The sequence below is a fragment of the Leiobunum rupestre genome, chromosome 4, assembly GCF_980474605.1.
Source record: "Leiobunum rupestre chromosome 4, qqLeiRupe1.1.hap1, whole genome shotgun sequence".
Lineage (NCBI taxonomy): Eukaryota > Metazoa > Arthropoda > Arachnida > Opiliones > Sclerosomatidae > Leiobunum > Leiobunum rupestre.
The window spans coordinates 49863038-49875412 of NC_143387.1; the positions used below are offsets into that span (position 1 = coordinate 49863038).

General features: G+C 41.4%; 1 protein-coding gene across 1 annotated transcript in view; it reads left to right on the forward strand.

Moving 5' to 3' along the window:
• LOC149948109 (low-density lipoprotein receptor-related protein 4-like) overlaps nt 1-8577 on the forward strand; it is a 133508-nt gene extending 124931 nt beyond the window's left edge. Inside the window, exons 14-33 of the mRNA XM_090172984.1 lie at nt 106-323; nt 754-930; nt 2067-2192; nt 2256-2682; nt 2747-2942; nt 3004-3193; nt 3275-3406; nt 3472-3609; nt 3805-4226; nt 4300-4522; nt 4589-4714; nt 4786-4963; nt 5025-5243; nt 5302-5545; nt 5612-5756; nt 5822-5935; nt 6000-6087; nt 6154-6475; nt 7379-7774; nt 7857-8577. Coding sequence (XP_090029110.1) covers nt 106-323; nt 754-930; nt 2067-2192; nt 2256-2682; nt 2747-2942; nt 3004-3193; nt 3275-3406; nt 3472-3609; nt 3805-4226; nt 4300-4522; nt 4589-4714; nt 4786-4963; nt 5025-5243; nt 5302-5545; nt 5612-5756; nt 5822-5935; nt 6000-6087; nt 6154-6475; nt 7379-7603 — 3910 coding nt within the window. The 3' untranslated portion in view covers nt 7604-7774; nt 7857-8577. The remainder of the gene's footprint in view (nt 1-105; nt 324-753; nt 931-2066; nt 2193-2255; nt 2683-2746; nt 2943-3003; nt 3194-3274; nt 3407-3471; nt 3610-3804; nt 4227-4299; nt 4523-4588; nt 4715-4785; nt 4964-5024; nt 5244-5301; nt 5546-5611; nt 5757-5821; nt 5936-5999; nt 6088-6153; nt 6476-7378; nt 7775-7856) is intronic.
• The last annotated feature ends 3798 nt before the right edge of the window (nt 8578-12375 follow it).

Below are 12375 nucleotides of genomic sequence, written 5' to 3' on the forward strand. Positions count from 1 at the left end.
TTATAGAGAAAGGCTGGAAAATCGAATGAAGCGAAATGGGGAAATGGATGATCAATTGTTTCCAAGCTTCCCATATTGATTACTCCGGTCGTGTCCCGGTCGCAGGCTTCTTTGCTGGACGGACTGGGGCGCCAGGCCCCGGGTGGAATGCGGTTTCCACGACGGAAGTTATCGCTACCCCGTCGCGGACACGGCTCTCTTTTGGCCCAACGGACTGACGGTCGATTACGCCAGCCGACAACTTTTCTGGGTGGACGCCAAACTTCACGTCATCGAGGCCGCGTACCTCGACGGCACCGGACGACGCAGAGTCATCGAACAAGGTACTTTGTCATTCTCCGTAAATCTAATCTCCCCCTCGCTCCCCTCCACTCCCATTTCGGCGGCCCACCCTCCCTCGACGTACGCGCTGACTTGGCGACCCCGCAGCGGGGTTAGTGTCTCATTCCTCAAAGCTTATCGTTAGTTGTCTCGGGTTGTTTATCTTTGGAAGATACGACATTCGCTTTTTTTACGGCGCGTCGACCACGCGCTTCTTTCTTAAAATGTCGCGTCACAATGAGGGAACGATGTGGCGTCTAGCGCGCCGAAAGGTTTGCATCCCCTGTCTACACGTTGTGTTTATTATTATTGCGAGAACTTTCGCCACCGTGACAGATCGTTAGATTTATTAGGCTAAAACACATCCCTATAACTCTTCCTTGACCTAATTTCCTTCGCATCTTTGTAAAGTATTTTAAAAATAATTTTCAGGTCTGCCCCATCCTTTCGCCATTACCGTCTTTGAAGACACTCTTTATTGGACTGATTGGAACACCAAGAGCATTCATAGCGCCAGTAAGTTCAACGGCGCCAACGCGTCCGTCGTCCATTCGCGACTGCATTTCCCCATGGACGTCACCGTGACCCATCCTCTCAGACAACCCGAGTGTAAGAAATCCGCGTACTAGCGCCACCACGATCCGTAGTTTTCATCAGTATTATCAGCGGTATTTTAAGGCCGAAAGATACTATATACGATCGTTTTTCTATAGTTTGCGACACTTTTCTGAAATACATATAGAAATTAAATAACTAAAGCTAATTAAAATTTGGGGAAAACGTTAAGATTGGATCAGTTGTCTAGGGGAATGAATTTTATAATATGAGTAATATAAAAGTGTCAGCATTAATAAGGAGAAAAATACACAGAACTGGCAATGGTCAATAATTTTTTTTAATTTCACTAAAGCCCAGTTCACACTATACAGTTAATTGGGCCACTTAACTGTATCCAACTAATTGTAAGCAAAGAAATTGTATAAGGTGAACAGAAAAAGTGGGAACAATTATAACAATTTTTCTGTTCACACTATACAATTTTCTTGATTACAATTAGTTGGCCCAAAAAATTGTATAATGTGAACTGAGCTTAAAGCCCAGTTCACACTATACAATTAATTGGGCCACTTAAATGTATTCAACTAATTGTAAGCAAGAAAATTGTATAGTGTGAACAGAAAAAGTGGGAACAATTGTAACAATTTGTCTGTTCACACTACACAATTTTCTTGCTTACAATTAGTTGGATACAGTTAAGTGGCCCAAATAATTGTATAATGTGAACTGGGCTTAATTCTAAAAGTTGTACCACATTTTGTACAATCAACTTAACAAAACTATAGAAACTGCCTTAAAACTAAGTACTAAGAACATACGGATAAAAGCTAACTTACGACCTAATTAAGGTCACGTGATATCGATAAATTGGCTGGTTCCCCAATAAAAAGAGTTCAACGGCACCGTACGAGTTTATGAAAACCAGACATTGAATATCCTTAACCAATCTCCTTTCGTATGAATATATTTAAAATCCAAACGGTAGGCCTACAAAAAGGAATATTAACCATGGATACCAAATTGAAAATTTTAAAAAATGATAATTATTTATAATAACTATTATTTGTTACAAGTTTTCACCTCTTTTGTCAGAAATCGTTAAAATAAAAAATGTAAAACTACGGATTTGTGGCCTTTTTTGAAATGTATATATCAAAATACCCGATTCTTAGTTTTTGTATTTTTAGCTCGCCATCTCTGTCGGGAAAACAACGGGGGCTGTTCGCACCTCTGTTTGCCTAATAACCGCTCGGTCACGTGCGCGTGCCCTAATGGTTACAAAATGACGGATGACAAAAAGTCCTGTTCTAAAGGTAGGTAAGAGAGTGAATGGTTTGGCTAATTTCAATCTCATTCGGGTACTTTCACCACCTCAGACACGGACACGTTTTTAATTTTTTCCCGCCGAGGGGACATTCGTCGCTTGTGTCTGCACTGTCATCAACAGAGCACCGTGACTAGTCAACAACAAGAGGCCGTGGACGAAGTCATCCCGGTCCTCAATTTGTCGAGTGCCGTTGGCCTCGATTTCGACGCCGACGACGACGTGATATTCTGGTCGGACGTGACCAGAGATATGATTAGTAAAGCTAGGTGGGACGGCAGCGACCAAACTGTCGTGGTGGGAACTAACTTGGAAAGCCCCACTGGACTAGCTCTGGATTGGGTTACCAAGAAACTCTATTGGGTAGACGCTGGCACTAAGACGTTGGAAGTATCTCGGGTGGATGGCATGTACAGATCAATTCTCATCTGGAATGATTTAGATCGGCCCAGAGACATCGTAGTAGATCCGGAGGAAGGGTACGTTTTCATTTCAAATCGGTGTTCATTGTAACCAACTTCCATCGATTATTATTGCCCAAAGATGGTTGTTCTGGACGGATTGGGGCTTACCAGCGAGAATAGATCGAGCCGGGATGGATGGTTCGCAAAGGTCGTCTCTCGTTCGCCAAAATTTAACGTTTCCCAACGGATTGGCGATAGATGAAAAGATACTGTACTGGACTGACGCTGGAACGAAACGTGTTGAATTTTGCAAACTGGACGGAACGGGTCGCAATGTAATTCGTTTTCTAAATTGAAATTATCGAAGTCTCGAATGTCATTTACTTACCTTTTCAGACGCTAATTGCCATTGATCTTCCTCATCCTTTCGGCTTGACTGTTTTCGACGGCCGATTGTACTGGACTGACTGGGAAAGTCATTCTTTACAAAGCGCCGATAAGAATACCGGCGGCCAAAGGACAACATTAATTAGTGGCTTAGAGAACATGATGGACGTTCATGTCTTTCATCGAAATAGACCCAAAGGTATATACGTGATTGTAGAAGCCTGTCATAAAATTCCAGCCACTCGTTTCATACTTACTGAAATAACTCTTTGCAACGCAGTTTCTACCGAATGTTCGAATAATAACGGCGGTTGCAGTCACCTTTGTCTGTTGTCGCCCAGTTACAAAAGATACTCTTGCGCTTGCCCCACTGGGGTTCTTCTTGAGAAAGACGAAACTACTTGCGCCGAAGGTAAGACTTTATCGTTATGTCTCTCATTTCGCGTCGTCAGTAACATCGCGTTTGGTGTTCTTCAGGTATGGGTTCGTTTCTCATCGTGACGCGCCGAACGGACATCCGAAAGCTCTCGTTAGACGTTCCCTACTTAGTGGACGTGGTGCTGCCCCTTCCCGAGTTGAAGAACGCCATAGCTGTCGATGTAGACACAGCTCTCGGTGAGACTTTCAACGTGAGACGCATTAACTTTTGATCCTTATACGTAACGGTAAACGAACCGAAGGAACTTCCGATTTACCTTTTGATAGAGTTAATTTTTAAGTAACTTATCGTCTCATACACACCGTTGAGAGTTTTTCATTCTTATACTCATTTAATATAAACGTCTTTTGGTATTTAATTATTTGTCGAAGGAAGGATATATTGGTCCGACAGCTCTTCCGACCGTATTCAAAGCTCCGATTTGGCTGGTAGTAAAATTTCCGAAGTGATTACCGCCGGCTTAAACACGGTGGACGGCCTGGCGGTGGATTCCACTGGCCGCAAACTATACTGGACGGACACCGGACGAAATCGAATAGAAGTGTCCGAATTGGATGGTCGGCACCGTAAAGTCTTGGTGTGGGAACATTTGGATTCGCCCAGAGCTATCGTCCTGCATTACGACGTAGGAGCCATGTTCTGGACTGACTGGGGTAACCAGCCTAGAATCGAGAGAGCCGATATGGACGGTTCCAATAGAGTGACCGTGATAGGCGAAGGATTGGGGTGGCCAAACGGGCTCGCCGTTGATCCCAAAGAACCTAAAATTGTTTGGGCAGACGCCAAAACCAACGTTAGTACACGTTCCACTAGTTATCTCACAGATTTGAAATATTGTATTATTTGATTCAACGTCTTCCGTACAGTTGATAGAGATAGCGGACCTAACAGGAGCCAACCGTCACATTATGGTATCCGAGGTCCCTCATCCCTATGGACTCACGGTGACTTTGGAGCACGTCTATTGGACGGATTGGGAAACGAGAGCGATCATGAGGTCACCTCGGGGTCGAGCGGCGCCTCACGAAACTGTCAGGGGTAATCTGGCCGGATTGATGGACCTGAAAGCCGTGGTGTTGGGGAAAATCGGTAGGTGACCTAACGTATTAAAAGCGAAGGGCATGTACAAGCTAAGCGTTCCAGCGCAATCCACAGGTTCCAACAGATGCGGAAAAGACAACGGACAATGTAGCCATCTCTGCCTGCGAAGTCCGAACGGGTTTTCCTGCGCTTGTCCAACGGGGATCAGGTTGAACGAAGACGGTAAAACTTGCAGCTCCGGTTAGGGAAATGAATATTTTCGTAAATTTATGTTAGCGTTCGTGCGTAATCGAATTTCTGTCGATTTCCAGAACCGTCTTCGTATCTTCTCTTTGCCCGCCGCGCAAGCATTCGCCGAATATCGTTGGATACACCCGACAAAAGTGACGTCATCATACCAGTCAAGGATATTTATAACGTGGTCGCCTTGGATTACGATCTGGCGAATCGGAAGCTGTACTATACCGACTTAAAGTTGGACGTGATAAGGTTCGTTTATCAGTTTCGTCTATGTTGAGCCAAAAGATAGTAAGATGGTACTTGCCACCAGGAGGAGCGATCTAGACGGAAGCAACATGGAGACGTTAGTGATGTCGGATATTCAATCCGCGGGCGGATTGGCATTCGACTGGGTTGCCTTGAATCTCTATTGGACGGACACGGGTCGAAACACCATCGAAGTGGCCAGGGATGACGGGTCGTCCAGAAAGTGTCTTATTGATCTCGATTTGGACGAACCGCGAGCGATCGCCGTGTTTCCGGAACAAGGGTAATTAGAATTGTCATTTCTGGTATTCTATTTTTTCAATACATTACCTTACAATTAGACTGCTATTTTGGTCCGACTGGGGAAGTCTACCAAAAATTGAACGAGCGTTTCTGGATGGAACCTCGCGAAGGATTATCGTGGCGACCGACTTGGGCTGGCCCAACGGACTCGCAATTGATTACGAGGATCAGAAACTGTACTGGGCGGACGCTCAATTTGATCGAATCGAAACTTCGGATTTTAATGGGAAAAACCGAGTGCACTTAGTCCACGACGTGCCCCACCCTTTTGGCCTGACCCAAGTAAGTCATTGCCGTCCCAAACTTACGGTGTGGTCATTAAACGTTCAATACCCCTTACCGTTTTAGCTGGGACCGCATTTGTATTGGACGGATTGGCAAAGCAAATCAGTTGAAAGAGCGGACAAAGACACGGGCCATCAAAGAGTTCTCATCCAGACTAACTTGGAATATTTGATGGAAATCAAGGCCGTAGATATCACGAAACAGCCTGGTAGGTGTTATTAAATTTAATCTTAACTGGTGAGACTGTCTTATAAAAAAACATTGACGTATTAGGCACGAATGTCTGTGGTGAACAGAATGGAGGATGTAGTCACTTGTGTCTTTATAAAGGTGAAGGATACACCTGCGCGTGTCCAACCATACCCGACCGAAGACCCTGCTCTACTAGTAAGAAAATGTCAGGTACAATTTACGTAATTTGATTTAAAACAACTTATTTTCTCGGTAAAAGTTCCAGCTCCAATTGTAATCCGTTCAAAGTCCGAAAGAATGGATAACGACACCAGGGGTCTTTTGCCTGGATCCAACGCCACATTAAAGTAAGGGTTCCGTTTTTATCCACTGATAATTCGCTCGCTGGTTAAATTTTGTCGGTCGTTCCTTAGATGCTCAGCTTCGGACGGTGATAGCGGAAGTTGCCAATATATTGGTTTCTCTATCGCCGATCCAGTATTGCAGAGTGCCTTTATCGCCCTGTCGGGGGTCCTCGGTGCTCTGGCCCTGTTGATGGGTTTGGCGGTCTTCCTCTGGAAGCGGAGGCGGCGGCGAGACGGCGTCGACCCAGCGCTCACTTTCTCCAATCCTACTTACAGTGCCTCGAATGCCGACGTGGCTGCCGACAAGAAAACTGGCCTGGCCCAAAATCCGGCCTGGAACAGGGCAGCCTCTTGCATGCTACCGCCTCAACTTCGCTACGAGAAAAGCGAGGTAACGTGTCCATTTTATTTGCTCGTGATTCATTTGGCCTGTTGATTTGGTTCGTACCCCTGCACGAGCGACAGTTATTGCTTGGATTAATTAAACACACGGATATCCCACAGAAGCAAAAACGCGGAAACGATTGCTATGAAACCTCTATTGGTGAAATCGGCGCCCAAACGGAAATTACTAAAGCGCATGCGCGATAAGTGGATCAAGGGGAGAGAGAGAGGTAAACGTAATAATAATAATCAGCTAGGCTAATACCCAAGGCACCACCATAGGCTTAAGTCATGAAGCGACTTTTAAAGCCATTAATTCAGGTGGCCGGGTTACAATGCGTAGGAGGGTGGTGACAAACCAGTGAGGAGAGAATTTGCAAACTCAACGCGGAAGGAGTTGTTCCGAGTTTTCACCCAGTGCCACAAGGTAGGATCGAACCCGGTTCCTCTTGCCGCGAGGCGAAAGTGCGTAGGCATGGCGATTTTCCATCATGGCAATTGAAACTAAAAGTGTTTAGCGATCATACATTTGAGTTGCTAGGTATTACATCATCAGAGCCAAGAAATATAAGCAACCGCGAGTTAATGGTAAGAACTTCATTAGTGAAATTTTTAGTCTGAGAGTAATTACCAAATTATTTAGGTGAAAAGAAAGGGGTGTCACTAAGCCTTGGCTCAAAATGTGAAGATGATAACGTTTGACACGTATATCGTGCATGCGCAATGGGGACTTCCGTTTCTTCGCCGATTTATAACAATCTAATCGGCTACATAATGGAGTTTTAAGCTGGAGCGGTATATCGCTGTGTTTAATGAATCCAAGGTTATTGTTCCGAATTCCGGATACGTTTCTCGTGTTGTTTGATCGATGTGGTGAAATCTGACAGTGGTTAAACTCCGCCTTCTTTAGGACAGGGTGTTTGGGTTATCTCAATTGGCCGTTCCGTGCCCCCCTCCTCCACCCGTCCGAGTGGACAGCCAGCCAGACTACGGCACGACGCCCGAGAGCTACAACCTACAAATGGCTCCGCCTCCGATTTTGATCAAATCTGATGACGCCTCCAGCAACGAGAGTCTGTCTCCGCCCTCGGATGTCGAAAGGTGTTCCTATCGTGTTGAAACTGATATCATGTGATAAAAGTGTACAATACGCGGCCAAAATAAAACTATCATATCGCTCCGCGCGAAGCTCACATCAGTATTTATATATAAAAAAGTGCTTTCATTCATAAATTTCAAAGTAAAAGTTATAACTCAATTTTTAAAACCAAAAGGCAACTTTTACTTTACAAATATTTCATTACTGGTACGTATTTATAACATGTGCGGGTATCGCGTCAAAATTCGTTCTACTTCAAAAAACCTTTTTTGTACTCCCTTCTCAATAGACAGCGTTAGCGACTCGAGGAAATGTTTCAACGCGAATAGAGAAATTGATCGATTTTGAACCTCTGGATCTGGGCGTTTAAAATTGAAACAGATTTAAATCTCTCATTTACTTTTTTTAAGTTAAAAGGAAACCCAAGATAAATGCCCCCTTCGGGGAGAAGTATGAAAGCTTAGTCAAATCGAGTAACAATAGAGTTCCACCGGTGGCTTACGATTACTGCTTTTGGTTGTAATCTTACGCGATAGTTTATTCGTAGTGTACGCTTAGGTTGATTGGAAAGTCGTCGGTTCAAATCCCGACTCTCAACCGACTGAAAAGTTAAAAACACTATTGTAACTATAATTGTGTTTAAAAAATGTAATTTTCTGTTGTTTTAATTACAATTTTTATTTCTATTCTAAACATATTAAGGTTATAAACCCGGTTCATCCGTTAAATTACAGTGCTCGATAGAATCAAGGCACTGCTTTTACAATGACTAGTTTATTTGCTAATTCTATTCAAGATCTTTACCGAAGAGGTGCGTGTAACTCGTTGGTACCCAAACTACCAAAATTACCAACATGTCCTTTTTTTTAGAACAAACTGATGGTGTCGGCCAAAGGCCTTAGACACCAAAAACATGTCCTTTTAATTATTTGTAATAATATCATAATATTTTGGAGAGATAAATTATTTAATATATTGAAATTGAATCAATAGATGGCGCATTTTAATGTAAAGTCTTTATACAGTTTACCATAACTTGCGGGTAAAATCATTTTAGTTCGTCAAATGGAGTGACGTTGGAAAATTGCTTTTCCCGCTCTTTATACTGTCTTTCCTCCCATCTCGGAGCAGACTACGCTTCTGACGAGCGGGTTACATTTCGTTATACGTCAGAGTCTAACTATGACCCCTCCATAAAGAGATACTGTCCTATCTTCAGAACTTTGATTCAATGTCTTATGTTATTCTCGATTTTTAACATGCCAGATATAAGATCTTTCATATTTCTTCCCGAAGATAATTATTATAGACTTCTGCCTTCGTGTCGTCTTTTAATTGTCGTCGTCGTCGTCGTCGTGAGCTCTGCTTCACAAAACGATACTAAATTGCAGTAAATATTTTTCTTAGACGTACGATATAATTTTTTACATGATTTTCTAGAACAAATTTCTTGAGAACGTTCTCGTTTGTAAATTTTCATGAGTTGCTAAAACTGTCTAATTTACTCCGCCCATTTTGGTCGAAAGCTCCGCCCTTATTTCTAGAATTTGTTAGAATGTATTTATTTGGAGGGATAATGACTATATTGAGCCGATTTTTAGCGTTGCCCTTAATACCCCTCGGGTCAGTAAGGTCATTCACAGTGGCGTAGACAACCCCTTATCGACCACCCTTTTAACATTCACATACTTCGACCCCCCCCCCCTTAACGAATTTCTGGCTACGCCACTGGTCATTCATTCCCCCTAAAAACATCGAATCTCATTGGTTATCTAAAACTGGCGTTTACCCTTCCCTCCACCTCTCGTACAGTTGGAAAATAGGCCTTTCTATAAAGTATCATTGGTCTTCTTGTCATGTTGCTGCTGCATCACGGGTGACGTATCGATGACGTTTTACTACGAAAAGCCCTAGACATAAAGGTAACTTCAACGAGGCACCCTGTTTTAAAGTATAAATTGAACTGAACTTCTACGTATTTCGTGACGAATGAGCCACATAAAAACAAGTTCAGCAAGCGCAGCTTATTTTATGGAAAGGCCTATTCGACAAGGATACTCACGGTTCGTCTCAACATAGTGATTCTCCCTATTCAAAATTAGCGGCTTGTCCAATACTATTACCAGATTAAACTAACATCTAGTGATATACTCGGATGCGGGAGATGATAATATATAATATAATTGTTGCGTTTACATTAGTATTAGTTAAGCTTATTCGACGCTTTTTAATGGTGCTAATTATTTCCGGGCTAGTAGTAATAACGTTTCCATATAATTTAAAAAAAAAGATCAAAAATATAAGGTACCAGTACATTTACTATACTATAACAAAAAACCTAATACCAATTTATTAGTCATAAGGAGGTACTTGTAGTACAAAAAGTGAGGAAAATGTCGTTAACAATAGATTGGAATATTTATAAAAGCTACTCAGGTGAAACAATGTATTTTCCCGCCTTTAATTAAAAGCTTCGAATGGAATTCCATAGATGGCGGCACAAGCTCTATAGTTTTCTCATACTAGGCTCTTCATTTTTCCCTCGAAATATAAAAATAACCCGTCCATAAATTTTGAAAAGTTGAAATAATTGAGGCGTTTACGGATATATAAATTAGGCCTAATTTTTCGCGATGATATTTAGTTGAAGAATTAAACGTTTTTTTTACACCTACCGAAAAACCTTGGTACTTTTTGTAACCTTATGCAAATTAATTTGAAACAACCGCGGATATTATTACACAAATATGTAAAAAATGTGAATATGGTCTATATATATTATATATATATACTTAATCTTCCAAAAGTATATAGCTGTCCGCCATTACAGCGGTTGTTATTATAAAACAAATTAATAATAAAGAATAAGTTGGTTTTTACGTTAGAAGTCTTTCTTTATAGTGGGTAGAATTAGAATTTTTAGACACCGTCATAAGTAACTAATAGCGTTTTCCATTTGATTGCTCGATATTCGCTCCGAATCTGTCTCTGACGTCATAGATCTCGCTCCGATGGAGTAGAGTAAAACCGCAAATGGGCAGGAATGTTTTTCGTCTGCTAGTAATTTGAATTTTCGCGTCTTGGTCTGCCATTTTGCCAAAAAATGTAAAAGGAACACGCAAAAATTTGCTCCGATCTCGATCTCGATCCGTTGATCTGTCAAACTCTGCAGATCCGTTTTGAGTGATCTCGGAGCACCCGAGAGCGGGAAATGGAACACGCGAATCTTGATCGAAGCAGATCCGAGCACGCAAATGGAACACGCGAATCTTGATCGAAGCAGATCCGAGCACGCAAATGGAACACGCGAATCTTGATCAGAGCGATCTAGAGCGCTCGAGAGCAGTCAAATGGAAAACTCTATTGTTAATAGATGTGTGCGAGACCTCGCCTAAACCGAATACTCGGCTCGAATTTCCTCGAAACTCCGTAATTAAGCCTTGTTAAGAAACTCGCCGAGCTTACGAGTTTAAAGTTTAGCCAAGGTCAAACTCGCTAAGAACTCGTTTGCAGTTTTACTTCATAACATGTACTTAATTAGCTAATAATAGTGACTCACTGTTATAAAAATATTTGGCGTAACCACCATAACATCGTAAATAGCGTCGTCTGCTTCATCAAATATCTACAGGACACGGCCAACGCGGATCACGTGATACGTGGTAGGGCGTGAATCAAAGTTGGCCGTGATATTTTGCATTCTATTCATGCCATCATATGTAACATAATTACTCATAAGTAAGCCTCTGTATAATATTTCCATTGAAAAAAATTAAATGAGACCTTGTTTCACGCGGAACATACATTGAACGGACCCAAAAATGCAAAAATGCTTATAATCCTTGCGCTATTGAAAAGGTTACCGTGGAAATAAAATCATGTGATCGCGAGGCACGAGCTAAACTTGACATGGGCAAAGCCAGAAACGCGCGAGGAATTCTCACTAACTTCCGTTTCCCTTCAGTAAAGTTGATGACACGTATTTCGTCACGGAGTTGTTAGTGACGTAATTTACGTCATACCCCGTGAACAAGGTTTCATTAACGAAAATGCTTTTATGGCATACTTATGAGTGATTATGTTACATATGATTCCATTTAATAAATGCAAATTTCACGAAATAAAAAAGCCCAAGCTAGAGGCTAATGCATATTATTAATTGGCTAAATTTGTTCATTTGTTTGTATATTAGTTAAACTCGTTAAATATATGAAAATTCCTTAATAATTTCCTAGTTGTTAATGATTTTTAAGCTCGTTAAGGGCTCGAAGCCTAAAAAAAGGGTTAACTTATTCTTAATACTCGTAAGCTCGCTATATTTTTCAAACTCAAACTCGAATTCTGCTAGAAAGATTTTGGAAACTCGAACTCGACTAATTAACTATTTAACTTTAACATAAGAGTCAGTTTCCTTTCTTCTATGTGTTTTTAATTGACAGCCATTTCTTCAATGATATCTTTGAAACTAATATGTATTCTTTGTCTACATTAAGTGTCCTATTTTTGTTGTTAGAGGTGCGCTTATAGTTTTGGGTGTGTCTTCAATTATACGTTACCTCACAAATAGCTATAAGTAATTATGTGGACTCAATGACACACTCATGAAAAATTACTATAGACTTATGATATCGTTTTATTAGATTCTAAGCTTAACAAATTTTTACGTTTAAACCAAAGAACACTACGAATAAAAACACATGGAGATTTGAAATAATTTATTTGTTTATTGTAATCGTTTCCATAGTATAAGTTAACATGAATATTTCCTGATTTGATAATCATTTAGATGGCAACGAAACTTTTCAGTA